This window comes from Lissotriton helveticus, chromosome 5_1 (assembly GCF_964261635.1).
Source record: "Lissotriton helveticus chromosome 5_1, aLisHel1.1, whole genome shotgun sequence".
In the NCBI taxonomy this organism is placed as follows: domain Eukaryota; kingdom Metazoa; phylum Chordata; class Amphibia; order Caudata; family Salamandridae; genus Lissotriton; species Lissotriton helveticus.
This window is the reverse complement of record NC_136065.1, coordinates 403273536-403290190: the sequence shown is the minus strand read 5'-3', so window position 1 is coordinate 403290190 and position 16655 is coordinate 403273536. Positions and strand designations below refer to the sequence as shown.

At 41.0% G+C, this 16655-nt stretch overlaps 1 protein-coding gene across 1 annotated transcript in view; it reads right to left on the bottom strand.

Annotated features, from left to right (window-relative positions):
* ICMT (isoprenylcysteine carboxyl methyltransferase) overlaps nucleotides 1–15756 on the bottom strand; it is a 104623-nt gene extending 88867 nt beyond the window's left edge. The window contains exons 1-2 of the mRNA XM_078642620.1: nucleotides 15453–15756; nucleotides 628–716 (exon numbers count right to left, since the gene is read on the bottom strand). Of these exons, the coding sequence (XP_078498746.1) occupies nucleotides 628–716; nucleotides 15453–15746 (383 nt within the window). The 5' untranslated portion in view covers nucleotides 15747–15756. The remainder of the gene's footprint in view (nucleotides 1–627; nucleotides 717–15452) is intronic.
* Between the last annotated feature and the right edge of the window lie 899 nt (nucleotides 15757–16655).

Sequence of the window (16655 nt, the reverse complement as noted above, 5' to 3'; positions counted from 1 at the left end):
TTCACTGTGCTCTAAATTGTTTGCCCCCATAATAGTTAGAAATATTCCTGTGGGCACGCTGTACCCCTAAAATCTTACATCCCAATGACGAGCCCATAAGAGGGGTGGATTAGGGATGGTGTTAACCATAATTTCAAGAAGCAATGTGGTCCAGAGATGATGTCCAAAACAGCATTTCAAAAAGACAGTCAAATAAGTAAAGACTGACTGAAAAATGAGTTCTACAATGGAATTCAAGAAAACCATAAAGGTTTATATCAAAATTCTAAGAAATACAATACAGAAAGAGTAAAGCACAGATGTGGAAAATCTCAGTTAAATGTATACGTCATTGCCATGAAGGCTTTCAGTAACAGAAATAAAAGATAGGAAAATCAGGATAGTCAAACTCAAGTGTGGGCAGTAAATCAGTAAGAAATCCGACAGCATACCAGCACGACAGAAAGGGTTGCAAAATAGTTATGGCTCTGCCTAAATTTGAGGGATTTATACACAGTTTTCAAAAGAACAGTTTGGGAAACCAGGAAAATGCTCCTGCAAGACCATTTTTGCAGACAGTGCTGACATGTACAATCCACAAACACCAAAACAGTCATTTAATTACACAACGTTTAGATCACTACTCACCAGCCAAAATGTTTCCAAGGAGATTGTGTAAAGCTTATCAGCAAACCACATCCAAAGGCAAAACCAAGAAAACAAGCTCGCACTGCAACCTGGATGAAAAAAATATGTTCACATTTAAAAAGATAACACAATTATATTTTCCGATGCTCCATGTTACTGTGGATTATTGTTTTGCTTTTTCCCTCGTGTGCTTTCAATAGCAGATGTGACTGAGGAACATCGAGGACTGTTGTAGATCTTTGGGACATGGAGATTTTTAAAATGATTTGATTGCTGCAGGGTTGTGCCCAACTCTCTCCACAGAGTCCCACAATTTGGGAACAGACAAGCTCAATAATACATTATGTTATTTTTCCCTACTGAGCAAAGGACTTTTTTTTCTTAACTTAAAAATTATGTGGAGAGGAAAAAGTGACCATAAGGTCCTATTGACAAACCTGAATGCTTGACTAATGTACAAACATTTGAGCATAAGGGGAACAAAGATCCGTGATGCCAATAGACCTGGCTTATGAATGGAAGTGCCTTTTGTGTCATCAATGAATGCAGACACTCAGTAAGTCACCATACACATGGTCTGCCACTCATGTTTAAAGTTGTGCAGTCATTCCTTAATCCGTTGACTCATCCTTCCATTCATCCACTGAAGACCGTCATTAAATACACACAAACTCAACAAAATATGCAAGATAAATTCAAAGAATACTAGTATAAAAAAGAAAATATGCTGCCTTCTGAACATGGTGTGCATATGTTTGCAATAACAAAGCTAAATATAGCAGCGGTTGTCTGTCTTGCAAAAGTATGGTAAATAGACTAATCGTTGTTTTAAAGTTGAAGCATGGCTGCCACATGTACACCCAGTGTGTTAGCCATCTTAGTATGGTAAAACAATGCATTATGGACAACAGCAATCCATAATGATCTCCGAGTATAGTGAAGTGGCCATATGGATGCGGGACTCTGCAGGTGAAATGAGTGGAACTCAAGTGACCTGTTAGCTCTGTCTGGAGAGCTGTAGCATCCTCTTAAACATTAAAATAAACAGGAGGAGAAGCAAAGTAATTAAAGAAGCACTATAAAAAGGAGGACAATGAAAACTGAGGACTGGACTACCAGCCCCGATAATGAAGCACACTCATTTCCAGGTGGACGTACACAATTCAGACAACATCAATATGTTCAGGAATTTCTTTCATACCTGGAGCGAGAACTAGCGGTCCATTTTTCTGGAGACCCTTCCTGTGCCTCCCAGTTCCATCCATAACCAGGGCATCACTTAGAGCGCTAACTTCTTGAAAGAAATAGAATATTCTCAAGCTCACTTTCACTTGCTTCTTTCTCCGTAAAACGCTTTACGTTTGTAGGCAGTATTTGTGTAAGGCCTACAAAGCCCAAAAACTACAAAGAGCTGTACAGGCTCAAAGGCAAAAATGTAGTCAATGAGTGATTGGAGGGATAGTCGTATTCAAAGGGCAGATGTCGACTGATATTGCACTGATTGTGTTAACTCTTCATTTTAATCTTCTTCCATTTCAAAGTGTCGCATTTACACACAGTAGGAATCAAATGGGAGAAATTTAAAGTACACTAAAATGTTCCATCAAGTGCAGAAAAATGTTCCTTATTATGAACATTTTAGCAATTTTTCTGTACTTTAATATTCTCCCATTTAGAAAAAAGGTTGTATGTCTGTGTTGTACACATAACGATGCCTCATATGGCAAAAGGTATGTGCTGTGCCGCAAGTAAATTTATGATACAGGCTCAGTCACCCACACACATATATCCCATTCATTCACAAACATGTTCATACATTCCTACAGACCATGCACTTACTAACTGACATGGCATCCCTATAACAGTGCCACTAGTCACAGCATTTTGTTCAAACCAGGCTCCATGGATATTAGGTTTAAAGTCAATGAAGCTTGGGGGTCAGGTAACAATGTGCTAGTTACTTGAAAGTCAAAACACACAAGATGATGGACGGAATGTTGCACAATGGCAAAACATTCACCCCCAGTCACAGATCTGGGTTTAATCCATCGTTATTTTGCTCACCAAGCCACCCCAGTTCAGACATGGCCATATGCAAATCAGTCTTGACCCTGTGACTCATGGGAACAGTCCAGACCGAACTGCCAAGCCATGTCTTTTAAGATGGCAGGGTATGCCCAGACGTGGGTCCCTTGCTCACTCTACCACTGGATTCAAGATAGCCTGGTTGATGAGGATTATGAATCCGAAAGCGGTCCCAGGATGCTTGTTTCCAGTCCAGGGAAGACATGGCTTGGCAGTTTTGGCTGGGCTGTTCCCATGAGGCACAGGGTCAGATTGATTTGCATATGGCCATGTCTGAACTGGGGTGGTGGATTGAGCTAAAGAATGGTGATGGATTAAAACCAGATCACTTGACTGGGGGTGAGTGTTTGATTTGCTCAAACGCTCCGTCCATCATCCCCTTTGGTACCGCTTAGTTACTTGACAGTCAGTAGCTCAAAACAATTTTCACTGGTCAGAAGCAGCTCTCATTATAGAAAATACTGAAGATCCCTGATGTAGTGCCATTCACAGCACCTGTTCAGTGCAAAACTGATGTAAAAAAACAAAAAACATTTAAGGCTGTTTTTGACTCGAAGCTCTTCTCACGACCTATCTTAACTTTAAGAGTTTCACTATTGCAATTGGATTTATATAACACTTACTATCCCTGATGAGGCTTTATACCGCTTTATAGAGAGAAGCATGCTACTCCGGATCCCAAGGTTAGTGGAAAGCCCAGTGGTTATTGTTATTAGTAATGTGCAGTTAAGAAAAATTACATGTACTTATTTTGTGATATATTAATACCAGGTAGTGTAATCATTAGTGGGGCTAATGTTTGATTACAAGGATAGGGTTTTAAAGATGAGAGGTTTTGGTTTATGAAATGATCTATCAGACAACTGCAGAATTACAATAAGAATGATTGAAGTAGACAGGCACGAGACCGAGAGGAGGTCATTCTCAGAATAGAAGGCATGCAGTGGATGGAAGAAGGTATGAAGAGGGTCAGTCTGAAGAAAGAAAATTGGAGGAATGAAGTAGAAGTAAGTCAAGCTCAATTTTTCATGCAGGTTTTAGGATTATAGTGGGAGAAAGCTTTCAGAGTCTGAGAACCAACATTATACATAGTGCTCCATTTCCGCAAAAGAGAACTTGTGATTCCAAGAGTACACATAATTTACACATTAACAGCCCTCACCTGTTATGAGCCAAACTTAAGGCAGCCCTATTAAGCACTGTCTGAAGTATCCACCCTTGGTACAGGGTCTGTACGCTGCACAAGGGGAGATGGCACAGAAAAAGAGGTCTTATGTAAAGGTCTTCCCTCACTATTATGTAAATAGATGTTTTTTTCACTCAACATAAGTAATTCGGCATTAGACAAGAGTGTCAGGCCAATGCACAAACTGATTTATACCCTGTTTTGTCACCTAATCCCGTCCAAGTATATGTTGTGTATGTGACTATTGTAGTGTAAGTGAATAAGATATCTAAGCTAAATTTCGCAGGCATTGAAGCTAAATCCGAATGCAGCAGGAGTGAGTTGGGCTCATAGACTACACAAGCTGAAACAAATGTCCATAAAAGAGCAGTTCACAGAACTGAATACGCTATCTGTAGGGAATAGTTCAGCCTTTTCATCTGTCAGCATTGATTTTCTCTCCCATGGCCTTGTACAGAGCCTAACACAGGATCAAGTGTCAGGGACATTTTCAGAATTGTTGGTGGCATGTGATGATGCAGGGGAGGGCCAGATCATGGCCCATGAGATGTTTTACCTGACCACACAGAACAATTGCTATAAAAAAAAAGCGTTTTATATGCCAATGCCCTCTAATAACCTCCGACAATTGAGTTTCCCTTGTGCCTTGCTCAGTTACCCATAGACATGATAATGCACCTGTGAGAAAGTATGCGATTTGGTGTGTGTTTAGCACAGCAGATGGAATAGAATAGAGGCATGCAGACTCCTGCTGTTCCGTATTGGACAGATGTAGTTCGTCAAAAAGGGTGCACTTTCTTGACAGAAGAGCCGCCACGTCGCCTAAGAATTCAATTCCTAGGATTCTGGAGACACAGTCAGATGAGGCAGGTGTGCAGAGTTTCAAGTGGAAATGGTGCGCTCAAGGGACAAGAGCACGTCCCTCTAAACTTTGGAACTGTTTGTTTAGACACACTTCTATTCCTTTATCAAAAGGCACCAGGTAGGAGAGATACGATTAACAAAAATGAAGAATTGATGGCTCTTAAGCAAGCTAATGCACATAAATGTTTACAAATATGCGTCTAACCGTGTTTGTCAAAAAAGAGAAAGATGACTTGTCTTTTTTTTTTTACTCACTACGTATAAGCTATACAGTGTCAAAATATCTTGGCTGGGGTGGGAATGGCAGGATCAGTAGAAATGCCAATGGTTCCATTAGGCAGAGTGTCTGTTTTGGATAGGAAACAAAAGTGGAGTGGAAGAGCAAGTCAAAAGTATACAACGTAACTCCTCATATGACTATGTTTCACAGATGGCCAGGAAATAAGGATAGCATTTATAACTGTCCATATATTGGTTCAAGCCATATCTCATTAGCCTGACAAAACTGACTTTCAGAGCTAGATTTGATAAATATATATATATATAATTTTAGCGTCACTCCATGCCTGAAAGTGTTTTTGTTTTGATTTATACTGGGTGCTCCCTTGTGTCTGGACAAAGGTATACCTCTATGAAGAGCTCTAATGAGAGCAAAACATGTGTCAGGGGTTGCTTTTATTCATTTCAGGTTGGCTTGGATGGTATTTTCCAATACAAAGTTGCAATACTGTGCTTGGAGTGGTAAAAGGCGTTTGCCATTTTACAGCTCTGCATGGATAGTACTGTGCTAATCCTACGCTTAAAGACTTTGCTGTGGAAATGACAAAAGACTGCGTTCCTTTCTATTTTGACGTGGAGGGTACTGTGCTAATCCAGAAAAACAGACCTCTGAAGTGAGCAAATTTAGAGTGTCGCTAGTGTTGAGAATGCGCAATAATGGAGCTGCTTTCCCAGCATGTGTGTGTGTGTATATGTATGTATATATATATTCACTGAAAAAACCATAGGTTTCAGGCCTTATATAGTTAGGAATTAGCATTTAAAAACAAGCATTTACAATGCAACGGTTTCGCCTTTGGAGAAGTTAGAGCTATTGGCATTGTAAATGACAAAATTTGTATTTATGTGCTGGTTTTGAAAACAGATAAATAAATGGCATTGTCATTTACATTGCCAATAGCTTAATATCTCGCAAATGTGAGAACTATTGTACCCTACGGACGAGCTCAGCAGACAGCAATTACTACCACACACACACACACACACACCCAGACCCACACACCCAGAGCCAGCCACACCCAGAGCCCCCCCACACACACACATATTCTGTAGAACTTCTAGATAAAAAAATCATAACTTTAAAAAGATACAGTAAACTGTTTTAAACATGATGCTAAACTATTTCCAATATTCATAGAATTATTTGTAAGTGTGCAGAATAGGTTGAAAAAAGTCCAAGAAAACATTTTGATAATTTTTAAAATGTTGATAGAAAAATCTTGTGGTCTCTGTTAAGAAGTCTCATTGACCCTCGAGGTGAGGGGGTGGGGGTGGGGGTCAATGTTAAACTTTAAAAAATGAAGTGCATCTTCTGAAAAAATGGTGCAGACCTTTTCCCAAAAGTGTAAATGTGAGGAAAAGTTGGGTAAAACATTCTGAAAAGGTGGGTAGAAATGTCAAAGGTGCACACAAGTCTTTCAGAAAAATGCTTTGAAATATTTGAAATATTGTTCACAACTCTGTTTAAGTATGCTGAATTATTTGAAAATGACACCAAAAGTTTTGAATAAGTGTGCAGAACTCTTTGGAAACGTATAAAGAAGTCTTTGAAAAGTGAAAACGAGTCTCAGAAATGAGCAAATCATTGTTAGAAAAACCGACCTGAACAGTTTATGCCAACAAAACTCTTTGAATAAGAGCAAAAACATCCCTTTAATAAGCGAACAGATATTTTGAAAATGTTTACTAAACTCTTTCAAAAGTTTGAAGAACTCACTGATACGTGAGCCTCCTTTTCAAAATGAGCAGTCCTCAAGAAAGGTGTATGCACTGCTTTATAGAAGGGACGGGACTGTGACAGGAGTGCAGAGCACTTTAAAAGTGTACAGGCTTTTCGAACAAACGTGAACAGAATGGTTGACAGAGGCGTCTCACAGCCCGAGGTGTCCAGGTAAACACCTGCCTGCTGTCTTGTCATCTGCAGACAGCCACCGCACCTCCCAGACGCGGAATACCTCCTTTAAACCTCACAAGCCCAGACAGCTGTTTCAGGGAGAGTTACGTAAGCAGGAAGGGCGCACTTGTCTGTGGCCTGTAGGAGTGTGGCAGCGGGCAGGGGCGCACGGGAGGGAGGGATGCGGGCATTAGAACTCAAGTCAGCACCCAGCAATATTTGAAGGGTGGGCGGCCGAGGGTAGGTGCCGGTGGTATCTCTCCCACCCCCACTCTGACACAACTCCGACAAGCTCGCTTAGTGCAGCGGGGGCACTGCGCACACAGGAACACTCACAGTGGCAGCACAAGGTAGGGTGCATATAGACTCCCTGGGACCGGACAGTCGCCGAGGTCTGGACCAGACCGGATGGGAGGAGCAGGAGATGACGTGCTCGTGGAGAGGGTACACGCCGGGTGGCTCGCGGCTGGTTGATAACGTCACAGAAGCTGCTGCTCGGCAGGGTTGTGTACACTGGCTCTGCCTTAACCTACTAGCGTTAACGTCATTCAAATGACTTGCCGTGTCATCTTACAATAATGGCATTAGTTCACTAGGGCAGATAGGCTAGAGGTGGCCGGATTGCAGCTGTCCTAGCCAAACACTCATTCATACCAGTAGTAAATACATCTATTACAGTGCTGTAAATCACCGCCCACTGACTGGAGGCGGAGACGTGCAGCGGGTAAATACTGTGCCTCAGGCACGTGTAGTTTCCATGCCCCGTAACCAATGAACAATTAACAAACCGTTCTTTAACCAATCAACAGGTGGCAATGCAGTTCCGTGGTCCCTCAGCCAATAAACATTTTACCCGTCCTAGCAAATCATAAACCAGGGTTCTAACCCTTAGTCTAACGTGCAGCCAATGAACAATGAACAATTAACAAGAAACAGGGGGGCAGAGGCTCCGGTAGACGCTGCTCGGAAAGCACAGCGTCCTGTAGGGATTCGGGGGCGTGCTCTTCCCTTCCCATTGGCTGGAAGGTAAAATTCCAGCCAATGGGAAGAGGAGAGGGCGTGACTTAAAAAAAAGACACGGAAACGCCCCCGAATCGCGTCAAGGCAGGCCTTGAACTCAGTGACGCTCCTCTCCTCCAATGGCTGGCCAGCATTTACGAGGCCAGCCAATGGAGAAGAGGGGCGTGTTCAGGCCCCCATACTACTAACAAAAGATTTCGGCTCCGCCCACCCACTGCTTACGCAGTGGGACGGTAGCCGAAACCTAAAAACTTTGAAATTCACTGAAAAAACCATAGGTTTCAGGAGTTATATAGTTAGGAATTAGCTTTTAAAAAACTTTTGAAATTCACTGAAAAAACCATAGGTTTCAGGAGTTATATAGTTAGGAATTAGCTTTTAAAAAACCTTTGAAATTCACTCAAAAAACTATAAGTTTTAGTGGTGTTATAGTTAGCTGGACATTTTACTCATACAAAACCATTGAAATTGCTCCTATATAGTTAGTTGTACTAACTATATTTCGCGCACCCGCAATCCACTGCTGATGATGTCATATATTAGATCATTCATGACATGGTCATGGACACCACTAAAACTTATAGTTTTTTGAGTGAATTTCAAAGGTTTTTTAAAAGCTAATTCCTAACTATATAACTCCTGAAACCTATGGTTTTTTCAGTGAATTTCATAGGTTTTTTAAATACTAATTCCTAACTATATAAGGCCTGAAACCTATGGTTTTTTCAGTGAATTTCAAAGGTTTTTTAAATGCCAATTCCTAACTATATAAGGCCTGAAACCTATGGTTTTTTCAGTGAATTCGCAAGGTTTTTTAAATGCTAATTCCTAACTATATAAGGCCTGAAACCTATGGTTTTTTCAGTGAATTGCAAAGGTTTTTTAAATGCTAATTCCTAACTATATAAGGCCTGAAACCTATGGTTTTTTCAGTGAATTTCAAAGGTTTTTTTAAATGCTAATTTTATTAGCGGACAACGTTTAAATATATTAATATCCTAGTGGGACCACCTGAGCAGCCCTAAGGGGTCAGGGTGTTTCTACCCTGCCCCCTTTTTGTGTTCTACACGTTTGTTTTTCTGCTTTCTTGTGCCTAATTCCTAACTATATAAGGCCTGAAACCTATGTTTTTTTCAGTGAATTTAGGTGTGCCATACTTTTGTCATAAGTAAGACTGTTAGCGCTCTAGTTGTTCTTTAGAACACTCTGGGACATTCTGTCATTGGGCTATAGTTGGGCTACATCTGGCTGATATTTGGGCTACATTTGTTTTTTTTTGTCTCTGGTGGCCATCTTTGGGCTACATTGTGCTACATTTGGGCTCTAATATATATAGCCCAATATATATTTTTTCAAAGTTAATTTTCGTAAAAACCACTGGAGCATATATCTTGAGACATAGCAAAGGCACATCGGGCTACCAGTCCCTACAATTTTGCCAAGTTTGGTGGAAAACCATTCAGCCGTTCGGGCTAAAAGTGAGTCCAACCGCCCTATGGAAATTAACATGGGGAAAACACGTTTTGGGAACCCCCTTTTATCTCGGCCCCCGCTTGACGGATCCCCCCCAAACTTTCAGGGAAGGACCGGAGCGCCGCGGGGCAAAGTTAAGGAACATTTCAGGAAGATTCCTCAACCGGTGCCAAAGTTATTTCCAATAGAATGTTGCGATTTCCCTATGGAAAACAATCCTAACTATATATACCTACTGGCTATCGCCAGTAGGAGATATATAGATTATATATATATATATATATATATATATATATATATATATATATATATATATATATATATCATTCCAAGTTGCCCCTGGGCTTAGAGACGCCACTCCACAGAGAAACAGGAAACTCCTTTTATTAATTAAAACCAGCGCACTTTCCCAAGTAATTCATCGTCCTTTCCCTTACGCTTTTCAATGCACCTGCATCTTAATCATAGGGCGGGGCAAAGTCAAAGACACGGAGCAGGCTGCAATCATTTTAACCCTCATTTGTAACCCACCTCCAATCTGTGGTATTCTGGGTATTGCAGTCCCAATTTCTTCCCTTCGGTGGGATCCGTGTGATTGTCTTTATTTTTCAAGTCCCCAAATGTTTTCCTCAATGTTCATAACCCTCCAGTGGGCTTCAGGTAAGTGCTCCGGTTTTCAATCGAATTTTCTCCGTGCTGCAAGGCGGCTGCCGTTTTTCAAACAGCCACACAGACCTGCTACTGCTTTCTTAGGCGGTGCAATCTCCCACGGCCGAGGCCGCCGTGTACAAACATCATTCCAAGTTGCCCCTGGGCTTAGAGACGCCACTCCACAGAGAAACAGGAAACTCCTTTTATTAATTAAAACCAGCGCACTTTCCCAAGTAATTCATCGTCCTTTCCCTTACGCGTTTCAATGCACCTGCATCTTAATCATAGGGCGGGGCAAAGTCAAAGACACGGAGCAGGCTGCAATCATTTTAACCCTCATTTGTAACCCACCTCCAATCTGTGGTATTCTGGGTATTGCAGTCCCAATTTCTTCCCTTCGGTGGGATCCGTGTGATTGTCTTTATTTTTCAAGCCCCCAAATGTTTTCCTCAATGTTCATAACCCTCCAGTGGGCTTCAGGTAAGTGCTCCGGTTTTCAATCGAATTTTCTCCGTGCTGCAAGGCGGCTGCCGTTTTTCAAACAGCCACACAGACCTGCTACTGCTTTCTTAGGCGGTGCAATCTCCCACGGCCGAGGCCGCCGTGTACAAACATCATTCCAAGTTGCCCCTGGGCTTAGAGACGCCACTCCACAGAGAAACAGGAAACTCCTTTTATTAATTAAAACCAGCGCACTTTCCCAAGTAATTCATCGTCCTTTCCCTTACGCGTTTCAATGCACCTGCATCTTAATCATAGGGCGGGGCAAAGTCAAAGACACGGAGCAGGCTGCAATCATTTTAACCCTCATTTGTAACCCACCTCCAATCTGTGGTATTCTGGGTATTGCAGTCCCAATTTCTTCCCTTCGGTGGGATCCGTGTGATTGTCTTTATTTTTCAAGCCCCCAAATGTTTTCCTCAATGTTCATAACCCTCCAGTGGGCTTCAGGTCAGTGCTCCGGTTTTCAATCGAATTTTCTCCGTGCTGCAAGGCGGCTGCCGTTTTTCAAACAGCCACACAGACCTGCTACTGCTTTCTTAGGCGGTGCAATCTCCCACGGCCGAGGCCGCCGTGTACAAACATCATTCCAAGTTGCCCCTGGGCTTAGAGACGCCACTCCACAGAGAAACAGGAAACTCCTTTTATTAATTAAAACCAGCGCACTTTCCCAAGTAATTCATCGTCCTTTCCCTTACGCGTTTCAATGCACCTGCATCTTAATCATAGGGCGGGGCAAAGTCAAAGACACGGAGCAGGCTGCAATCATTTTAACCCTCATTTGTAACCTACCTCCAATCTGTGGTATTCTGGGTTGAGGAAAACATTTGGGGGCTTGAAAAATAAAGACAATCACACGGATCCCACCGAAGGGAAGAAATTGGGACTGCAATACCCAGAATACCACAGATTGGAGGTGGGTTACAAATGAGGGTTAAAATGATTGCAGCCTGCTCCGTGTCTTTGACTTTGCCCCGCCCTATGATTAAGATGCAGGTGCATTGAAACGCGTAAGGGAAAGGACGATGAATTACTTGGGAAAGTGCGCTGGTTTTAATTAATAAAAGGAGTTTCCTGTTTCTCTGTGGAGTGGCGTCTCTAAGCCCAGGGGCAACTTGGAATGATATATATATATATATATAGACTCGCTATAACTTGCGCGTGCAATGCACTGCTGATGACGTCACATATTACATCACTCATGACATGGTCAGTGACATCACTCATGACATCACTGATGACACCATCCTTGTGACAGACTGACAGACCTCCTTTCACTGTAATGTAACCCTTGAAACACATATTCAAAAATAGAAACTAAAATTTTCAAAAAAATGGAGATACCCATACCAGTTACAAAAACCAATTCAATAATTCCTCCATCTATATACACATCCACTCATTCACCAACAGTTCTATATAGTCACTCATACATATACTCAATCATCATATGTACTGATACACCTATACATCCTGTTACACACCGACAGTCATCCAAAAGATACTCTCACACATACTCACACATGCAAATAAACTATTGAACATCCATTTATTTGCATATACAGCTATACACACACTACCACTTTACTGCTAAGGATACTTACACATACTTACTCTCTTAAACAATCACTTATAGAAACACATACTTAATTAAACAGGAACTCTTACAATCCCTCACTCTCACATATACTCACTTATATACATCAATATTCACATATACTAGATCAAAACATATGTAGTTAATGATAAAGACACTAGTGAGACAGTCATTCACTCACTATCACACACACATATACACACTCATCCACCCATACAGTCCTGCACATATGCTGTCTTCAAAACACATACAGAGAAGAGAGTCAGTCATGCATGCATCTATGTGCTAAGTAATACTCCCATCAAACCATACAGACACTCATACTGATACTTAAAAAAAACATCTAATAACCCATATACAAACACATGTAGCTACTCACCAACCCATACAGCCACTTATACACAAAGTGAAACACTAATACATATATTTAAATATTTAAACATTACTCACTAATATATGTATTCAGTAAGACACACTTAATAAGGCAGTTAACCAATCAATTTTTTTTTTTAAAACATCCATTTAGACACTTATTTAAACATTTATTCTTCCATCAACTTTTACATATACATATATAACATTTATTTTTCAGAAAGACACACATTCACTGGATGGTGTCATCAGTGATGTCATGAGTGATGTCACTGACCATGTAATGAGTGATGTAATATGTGACGTCATCAGCAGTGCATTGCACACGCAAGTTATAGTGAGTCCAACTAACTATAACGTGGGAATTTCAATGGTTTTATGCGAGTAAAATTTCCAGCTAACTATAACTGGTGTGAAACCTATGGTTTTTTCAGTGAATATATATATATATATATATATATATATATATATATATATATATATATATATATACATACATATACACATACACACATATACAAACATATATACATACATGCATACATATATATACACACACACACACACACACACACACACACACACACACACACACACACTACGCCTTTTTAAAATTCTCTCTGCGGACTGTTGACAGCCATTTCCTGTTGTGGTATGGCATGGTGAAACAAGCAACTTTTTAGCTTCCTCCAGCCGCCATCCAATACCAGTCAGAAGCACAGAAAACATTCTACGTACAGCACATATAGTGCCTACCATCATAAAAGTGTCATTTGTGCAAGGTGTTCCATTGCTCCTAGAGTTACAAATCATGCTATGTGAAACACCCTACCTAAAAAATCAGGTCTGGGTTTGCTAATGCTTGGTTAACTTACTAGTTTTAAAGGATTGGCCTCAACTCCTGATCAGTGCATTGAAATAAAAAAATGAGAAGACACTGGGTGAGAGTGGCGCGACCAAACAGATTTGGCAGAACAAGGACAAACAGTGTCAATAGTGAGAAGATTAATTTTCCTTGATAAACATACTTTTTGTGCACAGGATTTTCTCAATTTACAACTGCTGATTTTGCAAGTACTCTTAGACGAAAGCCGGAGCACTGCCAGACATGAGCAGAAGGATAACCACACCCAGCGCTCTGAAGTTCAGAGAAGCACCCAAGGAACTCCTACGTGCAAGCCAGAGGCTTGAGTAGAATAAGAGCCTCTGGGCAAGGGAGAAGAGCCACACCCCGTACTCTGAGGATCACAAGAGCAGACAGGTGGTTTCATTGCTATATTCTAATAACTATGACACACTGCTGCTGTTATGTTGACTTATGCTGCTTACAGCAAGAAGCAAACGAAATGAATACAGTCAGTTCCTCAATCATCAATGCACCTGCCTAAAATGTTAATGTCCACGAAATGCTGTGGTCTGGTCCCAAAATGTAACGGGTAACCCAGTAAACCAATGACGGAATGAGGCTCGCCCATTGGCCCTCTCGGTATGGGGCATTGTCGGGTTATGAGATTAAGCAGCCACCTGACGCGGTCTATGCATATATGGCAACAATTTTAATTTAGGGAGAGAGGCTTCTAATTTTGCAGACAAAAAGGCTTCATTTCAGCTGTCTCACATTTAGAAAATCGCCCACTTCAGTGCAAGTTAGCGTGCAAATTCATTTTCACTGACTTTTTCAATGTCTCCCACTTCTCTGTTCCCGAACGTGGGCATGTTATAAGAGCCAGACTTAACAATAGGGAGTTACACAATTGGGTGGCGTGCATTAACCCACAACGATATTTCACTGGCACTTATAAACTTAAAATTACATACAGATCAATTCAGCAGACAACCTCCCAAGCCATCTCATCGGAATGGGTGACTAACTTGCAGATGGAGATTTCTATCCTTTGAACTCATCTCAATGATCTATCATTCTTTATTTAATTGTCATTGAACATCGGAGTGCCTTCAATGCTTGAACATATTCCTGCAGGGCTTCATGAATATCGTGTACTTTTAAGAATCTCGTTCAACCCTCCACCTTACAACTAGGCATTCTAAATGCCGGACTACAAGTTAAATAAAACTGGGTGAAAATCACCAATATCTGGGACAGCAGGTGGTTTCTGGGTATAGAGAGGAATCTCTACGACAAGGTGACTATACAACGTTATGCAGACTGCTCACTGTCATTTCAAGTCAGTCAAACATTTATTGAGTATCTCATAACACCCAATAACAATGAATACAACGTAGGCAATTTTAAAACAAAATAAAGGCAAAATTGCATTAACAGCTGCCAATAATTACTGCACAGTAATGTCAACGTTTTAATATTACAGCCATGCCTTTAATAGAAACTGTAAAATGACAGCCACAGGGTACTGTAGAATATAACGACAAAAAGACAACAGCAAAAGTAGGCATACACAATTCAAAATATTATAAAAGTTATCTGGCTACGGAAATGAATTGCAAAAAAACAGATAAAAGCAGCGAATCTTTACACTCAAGATATGTAAACCTGACAGAAAAACAATCGCGCATCCTCGGTCTCATAAACACAGTCTTCTTGCATTTAAACACCATTTCAAGTCATTGTGCGTCCTACATCGCCTACAGTAAAGGAGTGTCACACTATACATTTTATTCAAATGCTTCAACCTACTCTATTTGACCACTAGCACAGCTTGACACTAAGGATCTGCACCCAGCAACTTGGCCAATGGCTTGGGTAGGAAAGCAATTCTACTCTAAAGCCAGCTGACTGCCAGTCTGTATCTTATCGTGGCAAATAAAAAACTGAGAGTCATGGAGAGCATGAAGGCAGGAGGCACTGGAGTGCCTTTTCAAGTGTTAAGAGTTGGGTATATGGGGAGCGGAATAATTGTAGTATATACTTAGAATCGGAGTACCTGGTAAAGCAGTGCACGATATAGCAACAACAGCAGCCCATTCAGTCCTGCGATGTATACAGCTAGCGCTAACCGTCCAGGTGTCCCACCTAACAGCGGCTCCAGTCCAGGAAGCAGCGACAGTAACAGAACAGACAGACCCAGCAAAAAACTGAGCAGGCTAACCCGTCCCTCAGGCGGCAGCCGCACCAGAGACATGTCTGATGCGGAAAATAGTGTCGCGACTCTTGCCAAATGGGAAAATGAAAGAGAACAAATTGGATGGCACGGTGCACGACCACAGACCATAGACATAGAGGATATACGCCCATTGCAAACGTCAATGTGTTGAAACAGAAAAAGGACAAACGTTTAAACTACCCCCTAATGAAGTACTATTTTTCCGCCATCTTTTAAACAGCAAATAAACTATTTCAAAAGGAAAAATCGTGAACATTGTACATGGATAATACATTAATTAAATAACAAAAGGTTACAAGAGATTTGACTAAAGTAGTACTAATATTTTCAGTAATATAGCACATCCAAGGCTATATTACATAAATTATTTTAACCAGACGATAACAATTTTCTACTGCAAATTCATAAGTGCAGACAACAACGCCCGTTTAGATGAGAAGAAGTAACGAATTGTACTGAGAATATGCTCGCTCAATCGAGGAAAGATTTTTACAAAATGGCCGTAAGTTCAGCTACTGCCTGGCGTCTGCCACTGAGCAAACCTGCTGCCAAACGAAACCTATTTCGTTAAGCTTGTTCGGCTCCGTACAGCTTGTGGGTAGATTACATTTGGTCCCATAGTTACTGTAGGGTGCAGGTACAGTCACTTAATGTACGCTCTCTGACTGACAATCACAGGACAGAAAGTATTCTCACTCCAGCGTGTTAGCGCATCAAAAATCATAAAATGTTAGCAGAGCTGCATTGCTATTACTTTGAATAATCTACTCGACCTAACTGTAAAGCACATGTGTGTTCTTAGGCACGTATTTTATGGAGACTCCTTTTTCTTCATTATGACATATGAGAGACCTTAAAATATGCAAATTCAGCATTTCTGCTGTACAAAAAAACTTTTTTTTTATATAATAGACTAAATGTTTGCTTCATGGATAATAAGAATTGAGCCCACATATAGTGTACACATGGCGCCTGATGTGCCTCTTAGTTCATTAAAAGCATTGTCATCAGGGCAAAGGCAGG